Below are 12,931 nucleotides of genomic sequence, written 5' to 3'. Positions count from 1 at the left end.
GGATCAAGCCAGATGAGTTGGGAACCGCATGCTACGTTGCCAGCTGCAAGTGATACGAGGCCCTGCGTCATATCGAGTTTGACTTGACTCCAGTTTAACTGCACGATTGTGTGGACCATTCATCTTAAGATGGACGGCTCCTTGAGTTGCTGCATTATGCAGCAGGCTTGCATCAAAAGATGGCCTCCTCCTCATATAGTTGACAACTTGGCAATAGGACACGCCCATGGCGGCTACAGAGACGGAGATCTTTTCTCTCCATCGTTTTATGTCCACTGAGATCTATTGGTTCACTCACCTTCACTCGATGGAGAAACGCCGGGAAAGAAGCCCAGCGGCACGTGTCGTCATGGCCATCTTCTTCTTCATCCTCGTCTTCCTTGCCTGCATCTTCTGCTCCATGAACGAGCTGCAGCAGCAGTCTGTAGTGAATGCCGGCCGCTCTGCGCTAGGCCGTGCTGCGCTCAGCAAATTCGACATCCGAGCCTCCCACGACCTCCCAACTGCACCCGCCACCAACTGCACCATACCACCGCCACTGCCTTCGCCGCTGCCTGCCTTCCGGCTTCTGATCGGTATCCTCACCCTCCCCGACAAGTACGAGCGCCGGAATCTCCTCCGCCTCGTCTATGGCCTCCAGACGCCAAAGATCGCCCACATCGACGTCAAGTTCGTCTTCTGCAATCTCACCAAGGAGGAGCACCGAGTGATCATTGCCCTCGAGATCAAGCGCTTCGACGACATTATCATACTCAACTGCCCCGAGAACATGGACAATGGCAAGACCTACACCTACTTCTCGAGCATGCCGGACATCTTCCGCTCACCACCCGGAACCCGGCCAGCGCCTTACGACTATGTCATGAAGGTCGACGACGATACCTTCATCCGGCTGGATGGCCTAGAGGAGTCCTTGAAAGATCTACCCAGAGAGGATGTGTATTATGGCTTCCTATCACCTTGCAATAACATGGATCCCTTCACGCACTACATGTCCGGTATGGGCTACATCGTGTCATGGGACCTGGCCGAGTGGATCAGGGGCTCGAGCTACGCCAAGAGCCACCAAGTGGGTCCGGAGGACCTGCTGGTGGGGGACTGGTTCAGGGCTGGGAAGGTCGCTAAGCACAGGTACAACAATAAGCCGACCATGTATGACTTCCCAGGAGGGCATGTTGAGAACACCTGCTCCCATGACTTCATTCCTAATACCGTCGCCATTCACCGCGTCAAGGACACGGAGAACTGGATACGTACAATCTCCTACTTCAACTTCACCAAGGACCTCAAGCCCTCCACGTTGTACCATATTCCCTAGTGCATTTTTTGTTATTCTGGAGAATTTATTATGGGCCGGATTTCAATGTATTAGTTCTAGATAATAAAATAAGAATATCATTCTTTGACAGCATTAATGCTCCAATCATCAATCGAGTTTCTAAATTGGCATTAATGATTGGTTTAGTTTAAAACACACCCACAGCGGTTGATAGTACCATACTATCTAGTGGAAACTTAAAATTTGTGTGTAACCTATGCAGATCTTATAGATGTGTTTATCAGGGTTTGTTCACTAGAAAGCATGCTTTCATTGAATAATTTTTTGTTGCAAAATCTTGTTTTTATCTGTGAAAATTTTTGATGCATTATGGGCATAATATTCTTTGAAAAACGGTCTAATCATCGAAATCCACTTAGAGTATGTTTTTTGAGCGGCCTTTCTTTTTTTCTTTTTCTTTTCTTGCAATACTAACATAATTAATGTATCTTGACTACTAGAAGAAAAGCATATGAAGATCACGCATGTGACTTCTGATACAAAAAACACTCAATGCAAAAGTTGAAATTAAACAAAAAAATGAGATTACCGACTCAAGGCACAGTGATGTCTAACAGATTTCATCTCTGCAAATGTAAGAAAGATTGCCTCGACCGTTTGTTTCTTTGTTGTCATTTTGCTGCTGTGGCATGGTACGTAAGACATATTGCAGAGGTTTGAGGGGTGTAGATTTCACCCTAAGGATGTACCCGGTTGCTTTAGATGTTGGATCAGGTTCAATCACATTGCACATTTTATAAAAATAACACGATCCAAGTTTTGATCCGTAACAAGAAACCATGCTAAACACATCTATATGGTTAGATTGAGTGGATCAAGCTTGAACTTAACTTATGATTGCTAGCTCAATAGTTCCCTGCCTTCAATAACACTAAATAATAACCTCATATATATATATATATATATATATATATATATATATATATATATATATATATATATATATATATATATATGTGGTTAATCTAACATTAAATTAATTGTGCTTAACATTAGATGAATTCAATCATATTAAAATGATTAAATTGTCTTTAAAAAGTGGTATATTTTAAAATATATAAAAAGTAAATTTGATGTATTCATAAAGTTACATTTTTGAGAAAGGTGTTTGATTTTTCAATTCCCTCCCTGGTCAGGGCGGAGCAGTTTCCTAACCACCCATGTTCTCCCTCTCTCCCATTACAGGCCCATTCAGCGAATCAGAGATCTAATCCTGCCACAGTTTGCTCCAACGAACAGTGAGACCCTGAAACAGACGTCCACTATTTCCCCCTGTGGGTGAGGACTCTGGTTCCAAAACAGGTTTATTGGTCGTTCCTTCACGTTCTATGCAAGAATACTGACCCGAAAAGAGAATAACCCCCCCCCCCCAGTGGGTGAGGACTCTAATTCTAAAACCTGTTGCGCAACAATAAAACAAATGCCCAATTTGTACAAAGCAATAAAGCGGAAACAAGACACACAAATAATCCACAAGACAAGATTTACGTGGTTCGATCAAGATGATCTACATCCACGGGGCAGCCAGATAAATCCACTGTAATCGGTGAAATAACAAAGTTGTTCAATGAGATGCTACACAAAGCCAACTCTCTAACAAAATATCTCAATATCACCATAAACAATATGAGATAAACATAAAAGAGATATCACCGAGTGAATATGGGAAGATGCTCCTTGCTTCCTCAACGCACATAACTCGTGCACACGGCAAGCTGCTGTCCCCTGCCCTCTGCTGCGTGCCTGCAGCACTTTCTCTACAAGGCAGACCTCAGACGACTTCGTCTTCACTGCCGCAGATGCCGCAAGATGATCTTCACCTCGTGCAGAAAACCGCCGGTTCAGGCAGTGCGTCTTCAAGCACCAGGTCGACCCCGAAAAAGGTGTTCGCTCGCGGGTTATCCTGTGCCTGACGCTGATGAACCACAGCCTCCACACGATGCTGCTTTGCACACCCTTAAGAAAGCATGCACAAAAAAACATTAAAGACTTAGGGCATGATCGAGGCCCTCATTGCGCAAGGCGACCCAAGTTGATTTGGATCGGGTCCCCGCTTGAGGCTGGACCCGACCCAACAAACTCCCCCTCCAGCCTCAAGAGAGGGAAAAACAACTGACAAATTCCATGTTCACGGTTTAGACCACCAAGGTCCACCTATGGGTTTAAGCTCCCCCTTGAAAGAAGCTCACCCACCAACATTCTGCTCATCGACTAAAAGGAGGTCGTTCCATTCCAGCAATGAAACGACATGTCTCAAACTTCCCAGGTGGTAAAGCTTTAGTCATCATATCTGCACCATTGTCATCAGTATGGATCTTGTCAAGTACAAGTTTCTTTGAATCTAAGACATCACGTATCCAATGATACCTCACATCTATATGCTTCGAGCTTGCATGAAAAGTAGAATTCTTCCCAAGGTGTATTGCACTCTGACTGTCACAGTAAAGAACATACTTGTCTTGATTAAACTGAAGTTCCTGCATGAACCTCTTCATCCATAACAACTCCTTGCATGCCTCTGTAGCTGCAATAAACTCTACTTCAGTAGTAGATAATGCTATACACTTCTGAAGCCTGGATTGCCAAGAAACTGCACCACCTGCATGTATAAGTAGGTAACCAGATATAGATCTTCTCCCAACTGTGTCTCCTGCCATGTCTGAATCTGAATAGCCAACAAGATTTGGCTTTTCTGCTCCAAAACAAAGTGAAAAATTGCTAGTCCCACGAAGATATCTCAAAATCCATTTAACTGCTTCCCAATGTTCTTTTCCTGGCTTTGAAACAAACCGACTAACAAGTCCAACTGAATAAGCAATATCAGGTCTAGTGCATACCATAGCATACATCAGACTGCCTGTGGCTGAGGCAAAGGGAATCTTCTCCATATCTTTCTTTTCGGATTCTATCCTTTGATTCTGCTTGGTGCTCAACTTAAAATGCGCTGCAAGAGGAGTACTGACAGGCTTTGCCTTGTCCATGTGAAATCTTTGAAGTACCTTCTCAATGTACTTCTCCTGAGATAACCACAACTTCTTCGTCTTTCTATCTCGCATGATCTTCATGCCCAAAATCTGACTAGCAGGTCCCTAGTGCCGCACGGGCCTTCCTTGGCTTGAAATGCGAAAAATTTGGCCTTGGAAAATTAGCCCGTGACAACTGGTATCAGAGCCCAACCATCTGAGCCAACAACGCACAGATGCCTTAGCCTCGCGTGCCATGGAGCAGATCGCAGCCCCATGGGCACGCCCCCAACATAACCTCACCACCGAAGGGACCAGGTCTTTCGACCCCCAGTCCGAAGACCAGTTGATGATTCCATGCCATAGCGATAAGCACCACCCAAACTCATTCGTTGGCGCTGTGCACTCACTTGCACAACCCCGTGCCACCATGCACGGTTGGGATCGCACCGCCGCACCAAGAGTCGCGTAGCCGCGCACCCAAGGCCTTTGCATACGTCCCATGAGGGATTTGCACTACACACGGACACCCCCATGCACTCCCAGTGCTGCCCGTGCAATATAGGGGGTGCCTATGCCAAACTGCTGCAACATGTGCCACACAGCTCAAACAGGAGGTCCCCTATATAGGTGTTTTAGGAGCCAGGCCCCTGCCAGCAAGAGAAACCCGAATAACACTTGGGGAACCATAAATTTCTCAACTTCGGAATTCTTCAAATCCGCCTTCACCCACGTGTTCCCCATAGTCCATTTACACGGTGAATCTTCGATCTTGGCCCCAAACAACTTCAAATGCTCATTGGATTATCGCCTCAAAGATTGTGTACGCAACTGTGCCCACACTGCGCACATTGCTGCACATGCCAAGCTCTGACCATGCTCACCGCAACTACGTGCCCACCGCATGATGTGCTTCGCACGCCACATGCACAACGCATGACAATGGTCTGTGCAACACACGACACCACTGTTATGCATGTGCACCAAACTCTGCACACATGGGCAAGGCCTGTTTGCCACGGGGTTGGCCCGACTACCTCATGCACGCCGCAACCAACCAATCCATCACTCTTGGGGCACTTCCACTGCACTTCACACACATCCATGCATCTGTTGCCGCATCTGCACTGCACCACACCTGTGCACATGCCACAATCCTTGCACAGCCCTGTGCCCCACTCCAGCACAGGACGCCATCTGTGGCATGCACGCGCCTCTTATGAATGTGCACTGCACCTTGCCAGTGCACATGTCACACACTCCTTCCATTATCTAGTGCCAAGCTCAGGCACATGACGCAATCAGTGACATGCACACACCTTTTCAGCACTTGTGTTGCACCAACCCGTGCACATGCCACACCCCTTTGCACAGCCCAGTGCCAAGCTTAGGCACAGGGCACTATTAGTGGCATGCATACGTCTCTTCAACCCCATGCACCGCACCAAGTCCCATACCTATGGCACGTCGCAAGGCTCTCCGAGACTTTAGGTGCAACATTCTCCTCCACTCAAACCATCGTCGTCCTCGACGATCTCTTCGCTTAACATCTATGGAGTTCCGTTCGACAACGCAATTCATCCGGATGATGTGCACCTTCCCATTCAGTTCCTTTTCTCTTTTCATAATCACGGGACCCCAGCGTAGTCCCCATTCTCAAGCGGGTCTCCCATGCCCGCACGGCATCTTGTCGTCTCAGCACGCTTTGCACGTGTGCCCTCATTGCACACCACCAAGTTCACACTCGGGCGCCCCCATTCGCCCCAACTTCACCACTCGACCATGCGGTTCACACACAGACCGCCAAAACAAGATGAAGCCCATTTTGGAGGTTACACTCACTTGGCTCCCCCGTAAGCCCTCATTGCCCACTCATTGGCTCGGTCACTTCAGGTTGTACCACTTCGGCCATACTCGGTCTGCACACCACCTGTCATCCTAACTGTGGTCCGTGGAGAGTATGCCGGCACACACGAGCGACAACCGAGGCACTCCCTCTCGCGTTGCCCTCAACCAACTCACTTGACTCCCCTGTAAGCCCTCATTGCCCACTCATTGGCTCGGTCACTTCAGGTTGCATCACTTCGGCCATACTCGGTCTGCACACCACCTGTCATCCTGACTGTGGTCCGTGGAGAGTATGCCGGCACACACGAGCGACAACCGAGGCACTCCCTCTCGCGTTGCCCTCAACACAGAGCGCCAGTCGAGCTTCTCCTCGCACTGCACTCACCAAACACAGAGCGACAGTCGAGCACCTCCTCGCACTGCCCTCACCAAACAAGGCACCCTTTGAACCCAAAGGCGTGCTTACACTGTGGCTTCAACCCGCAATTGTCGCAACTTTCGAACACACTGAGTCCCATACCTCAGCGTGCCTCTAGCAACTCCAACAACGGTCCACCGCAATCCACTGCGACCTTCTGTCGCGCATGAGCCCTCATTCATAAGGCACTTTCTTGGTGGTTGGTGAGCTCGCAATAAGCAAACACTGCCCTTTCAGTGTCGACTTGACCCAAAGGATTCATTCCTGTTTAAACACACATTTTGTACGTCACTGTGCCTCGTAAAGCTTTCGAGGCATGAAGGAAAACAACGATCTTTCTTGCCCACACAGAAACTGCACATTGTTGTTCTGAGCTGACTATATAGTTGGCCTTCCACATAGCCAATCTCACTCCAACAAACCAGCCTTCATGTTAACTCCACCATGAAGCATCACAATCCGACTTCGGTGCTCCGAACATGCTTTGGCAACATGAAGAGAAACCCGGCCAAAGGCTCTCCAACACATCAACCACTTAGGCACTCGTATGCTCTGCTTTGATACCACTTGTTGCGCAGCAATAAAACAAATGCCCAATTTGTACAAAGCAATAAAGCGGAAACAAGAAACACAAATAATCCACAAGACAAGATTTACATGGTTCGATCAAGATGATCTACATCCACGGGGCAGCCAGATAAATCCACTGTAATCGGTGAAATAACAAAGTTGTTCAATGAGATGCTACACAAAGCCAACTCTCTAACAAAATATCTCAATATCACCATAAACAATATGAGATAAACATAAAAGAGATATCACCGAGTGAATATGGGAAGATGCTCCTTGCTTCCTCAACGCACATAACTCGTGCACACGGCAAGCTGCTGTCCCCTGCCCTCTGCTGCGTGCCTGCAGCACTTTCTCTACAAGGCAGACCTCAGACGACTTCGTCTTCACTGCCGCAGATGCCACAAGATGATCTTCACCTCGTGCAGAAAACCGCCGGTTCACGCAGTGCGTCTTCAAGCACCAGGTCGACCCCGAAAAAGGTGTTCGCTCGCGGGTTATCCTCTGCCTGACGCTGATGAACCACAGCCTCCACACGATGCTGCTTTGCACACCCTTAAGAAAGCATGCACAAAAAAACATTAAAGACTTAGGGCATGATCGAGGCCCTCATTGCGCAAGGCGACCCAAGTTAATTTGGATCGGGTCCCCGCTTGAGGCTGGACCCGACCCAACAAAACCGGCATGTCTATCTCATCTCAACTCCGGCATCGATATAAGGTGGGTGCCTTCTACAAGATGTTGAAGACTGGCCCAGGTGAACAAGGAACGACCAATAAATCGGACCATTCTGAACGACTTCAAAAACGTCGTTCAGTGGGTGCTGCATCTTCACCCAGACCTGTGGATTCAGATAATAGGGAGGTTGTTACCGTTTCAGAGCAGAAACATCGTTTTTCAGACACAAAATAGGCAACTGTCTGAAATGAGTCCAGTTTGGACTCCCTCTTCTAAACGTTAATGTAATTAGTTTTCTTTCAATAAACAGGTAGGGTCCGCCTAACCCCAGCTTTCTCCGTCTAAGAAAAAGGACCTATAATACCCAAAAAGTAGTCATGTACTTCTAAAAGTTGGTATTTTAAGAATGTTTTAAAATATGTTAATTACAACTAGTTTAATATTAGATTAACTATATATATACATCCAAACCTCTCCAATAGATGTCTTACAGGATTTTAGGTAATCTTTTCAAAATTCCGACAGTACAGGTAAGATCTATATGCTTGTTTTTATAAGAATTAGTTCTTGAAGTATTTGATTCCGATGTATGAATAGGTTTTTATATGTTTCAAAATCAATAACATACAATTTTCATAAATTTTTGACGCTCCAAATACCATTTTTTCTATCCAAAATTCATGATCCAAGTATAGATTTATAGTAAATCAATCATGCTGAACACATCTCCATGGTCAGAATTTTGAAAGAAACACCAACAAAAATTTTTGTTGGGGGAGGTTTTCATTCCCCTATATATAGAGAGAGAGAGAGAGAGAAAAAAATGGGCAGGTGCATGGGAAATTGACATGTGCTAAATGGGTTTTTCTGTCCTTTAGGTATTTTTTTTTTCGCAATTCTGACCCATAAATACATGTATTGGGCATGGTTGAATTATGAGGAATCTACACCTAAATCATGTGTTTTAGATGAAAATATGATATTTGGAGTCTAAAAAAATAATTTACAAAGATTTACAAAGTGTAGACAAAGTCAAGTCAACTTGAAATAATGCAGTATATGGTCCCAAAGCGTCTGCCAGTTTGACCTTAGCAGGCAATGCTTGATGTCTACGGGTTTGCCTCCGATCTCTCCAAATCGGATCTGGTGGGGATTAAATCTAGATCAAGTTTTTAACAATACCACCACACAATCTATGAGGAATTTTTATAGGTAAACTTGGAAGTCGTCTGGTTATTTTGCATGGCAAAGGAAGTAAAGTCTTAGTTCCCAAGGATTGGAGACCAAGAAACTTTCAACACGCCAAATATATGTAATATGAAGCTTGATGAGTCGTCCCAGTTTTTAAAGGGTGACTGTTTCCTCAATCAAAACTTTTATAACCAACAGGCGTTTTTGTCACTATTCATAAGCACCGTGTGTTGAAGAACTAAAAAAAATGTAGAGAAGGTTGACAATAACCCACTTTTCACTCCTCGGTATACTCAAATTCAGAGGAAGGCACGATGCCATTACCGGCCGAGTGTATGGAGGCCACACATCCCATCCCCACACCCTTTCCAATGACTCAATGTGTGGCATCCATTGATTAATTAAAACGAGTACTCTGCAAGGTACTCGGTCCAATTAATGGATTTTTTTTTTTTTTTAAGGAAGAACGGAGAAACCACTCTTTGAATTAGAGACCAGGCTGTCAACCTAACGTCGCATTTTCAACGGCATAAAACTACGGCGCGCCCCTTACCCCCAGAAAATTACCTTGCTTCACCTGTAATGAAGGTGCTGCCACTCATAAAATTTGAACCTAGACTATCCATTTAGCTAGGATTGTGATGTAAATCGAGAGGACTCGATTTATGAGAAAACTATTCTACCTTAATTTTTTTATGCACAAAAATCAAGAAAAATAAAAAATACTGAAAGAAATTGTATAAACAACAAAAATACAAATTTTATTGATCAACTCTAGGTGATCTCTCAAAAATCCCTATAATGAGTATTTATAGGGAAACACAATGAACCCTAGGTCTAATGTTGCATCATCTATGATAATTATTAGTTTTTAAATAATTTTAAACACGTACCTAAATACGTGATAAAGTTAATGTATGCTTCTTATACCTTATTTGATTTTTAGTTCGTATAATCTGAAATAGTAAGATGTTGCCAAATTTTTAAATAAATTATTTTGAATGAAACTATGGGAGGTTTGATTCCATTTGGATACGCAGGAATCAGTGATTCTTTAACCTCTATAATAACTTTATAATATATGTTTGAATTTGTTTTAGGTACTTAGCCCGAAATTTGTATTTGCATAATATATGGAATGTGTAAGTTGCTAATCAAACATACATGAAATAATATAATTGAGCCATGAGTACTAACTTGGGATTATAGAATGATCTAGAAATTCACGTGTGAAGCAAATAAATGCTTCAATTATTAAATTCATGTTATTCATATTATTTTTCAATTGTGGTAACACTATAAGAAATCTGTGGATTAGCGATGACCTCAATTCGTCGCTAAACAGTTTAGCGATGGATCAGCGTCGGCTTAGCGACGGATAACTTTCATCGCAAAATTATAGGCGTTAATTAGCGACGGAAATTATCTATCACAAATTTTGTCACTAATTTGCTCAAAATTAGCGAATGTCATGATTCATCGCAAGGCCATCGTTAATATACGAAGATTTTAGTTTTGCGACGGATTACAATCCGTCGCTAATTTCGTCTCTATTATAGCGACAGACTTAGCGACGAATCAAAATCCGTCACAAAAACATTAGCCGATTCACATTTGCGATGGATTAATATTCGTCCCTAATCCATCGCCAAATTGGACACTGGTTGTAAATAGCGACGAAAAACATTTGTCACAAACAAGAAAAAACTCATATGACTCCTACAAAGTAATGATTACAGTATGAATTAATAATTAAGAATTACAATAATTATGATAACTTGTATATTACAATGTTTATTAATACAATAAATACATATTGTTGTCGTTCTCGCCTTCTCTGATACGAACTCTCCCGTGGTCTTACGTTTATGTGTTTCAACAAACACATCCTTTTATGGCACAATGCCTCCTTTTTCTGCTTCCTGTGAAGTTAAATGATAAAAGAATTATTTAACATGTTTGCAATAATACTTATAAAATTGACAATATATAGATTGATGAGTTACCATTTTCTTCAGGTGACTCCCAAAAGTCCTAGATCCACCTGTGTGTAGATGGGCATCAGGCATTTTCGCTCAGTTTTGTGTAGCCTTTGCTGAGCAATTTTGAAATCCATGCCCCGCCCACTTATCGCACATTGCATCCCAAACATCTGACCTGATAGTAGGAGGTTCATGGCTCTTCCACTACAGTGGATCATCTATCCTGCCAAATACTTTTCTTGTTGCAGTCTTCATATTGTGCAACATGTCTGCAAATCGATTGACAGCCACCTTCTCCTACACCTTCCTCGCATCCTGCTCCTCCATCGTAGTCAAGAAATGATTCAAAGCCTATAAATATTTTCAAAAAGTTAGTAGACATGACTATAACAAAAACTTAAATATGAAATACATTAACTATGAGAAATGATTATACACTATGAATAAGGACCAGAATCTGTCCAACATCTCATTCGGGTACTCTTTTTATTGAGTGATCGGTCCTGGTAGATGTTGAACTAATAAATTCATAATCTCTTGTATTACTTCTTGTGGCTCGAACATCGCGTTACACATGAATTGATACACATTAACTATCAATATACAATATTTATAAGATAAGTATAGGATAAGTGAAAATGAAATACTTATGGTCGATTATCGATATACACTATTTGAATGAGTCTTCTTGTGTCAGACTGAGAAGACTCTGCATCCAACGTTGTCTCGTGACTTGTATGAACAACTGGTGTAGGTGAGTCATGTGCAGGCGAAACATCATCTGTAAAAAAATGAGTTATAAATTCACACAACGCGTGTTTAAACTAATCAAGTATACAATTAGTTAAATGATGTACCTATCGAAGCAGCCCATGAAGATGAAGGTTGAGACTGGTTATCATTGGGAGATCGACCAGTGTAACCTCCACGAACCATATTCTAACAAATAAAAAATGTCATGCAATACATTCAAACATTGCAATACCTTCAAATCATTCAATTCATTTCAATACATTTCAATACATTTAAATAATTCAAATCATTCACATCAAATATTGCAATATATTCAAATCATTCAAACACGTTACAATACATTCAAATCATAACTCTATACGTATCGAAGATACATAATCAAAGAATAAAAAATATCATGTAATACATTCAAACATTGCAATACCTTTAAATTATTCAAATCATTGCAATACATTTCAATACATTCAAATAATTCATATTAAATATTGCAATATATTCAAAACACTCAAACACGTTACAATACATTCAAATCATAACTCTATACGTATCGAATATATTTAGAGTTTCAAAATTTTAGGACTCTAGTCAAGAGTTTTAGTTGGTTCAGAACTCTAATTTTCCTGAATTTATTCTTTGCTTTTATTTTCATCTGTTTTAAAAACTCTTTTTAACCTTTATTCTAACCTTTTCAAAAACTCAGACGTGGGGCCCACACAATTGGCGCCACATCTGAAAGAGTTTCAACTCATTTAGGACTCTAGTTGATATAAAACTTTTAATTTCAAACCCATCTGTCATTTTTTAACTTCTGTTAAAAAACCTTTATTTTCAAAATCATTTTCTGAAAAACAAGTGGGGCCCACACTAGGTGGCGCCACATTTGAAAGTGTTTAGGCTAGTTTAGATTTAGTCAGTGTTTTGCCCAGGTTAGAATTTTGAAAGAGTCAAAATTGAGTTTTAAAAGTCTATTTTCACCTTAGTATTTTAAGCCTTGTTTTTAACTTGTAATTAAAGCTTTAAAAACCAAATGTGGACCCGCATAGGTGGTGCCACATTTGAGATTTTTTTTAAACCATTAGAAGTCTTAGTTAGGCTTAATTAAGGTTAATTAGGTAAAGTATTTTAGGGTTAGAATTCTACCAACCCCCCCCCCCCCCTTCCCCATTAGATCTATCGTGATTAATTAAGA

At 42.5% G+C, this 12,931-nt stretch overlaps 1 protein-coding gene across 1 annotated transcript; it reads left to right on the top strand.

Moving 5' to 3' along the window:
* Positions 1–226: 226 nt before the first annotated feature.
* LOC149837304 (beta-1,3-galactosyltransferase pvg3-like) lies at positions 227–1,373 on the top strand. Its single transcript, XM_090008012.1, has one exon. The coding sequence runs from the start codon at positions 227–229 to the stop codon at positions 1,316–1,318; it is 1,092 nt and encodes a 363-aa protein (XP_089864138.1). The 3' UTR covers positions 1,319–1,373.
* Positions 1,374–12,931: the final 11,558 nt, after the last annotated feature.

This window comes from Nuphar pumila, chromosome 5 (assembly GCF_984573655.1).
Source record: "Nuphar pumila chromosome 5, dmNupPumi1.hap1.1, whole genome shotgun sequence".
Taxonomy (NCBI): domain Eukaryota; kingdom Viridiplantae; phylum Streptophyta; class Magnoliopsida; order Nymphaeales; family Nymphaeaceae; genus Nuphar; species Nuphar pumila.
This window is presented reverse-complemented; position numbering and strand designations above follow the sequence as displayed.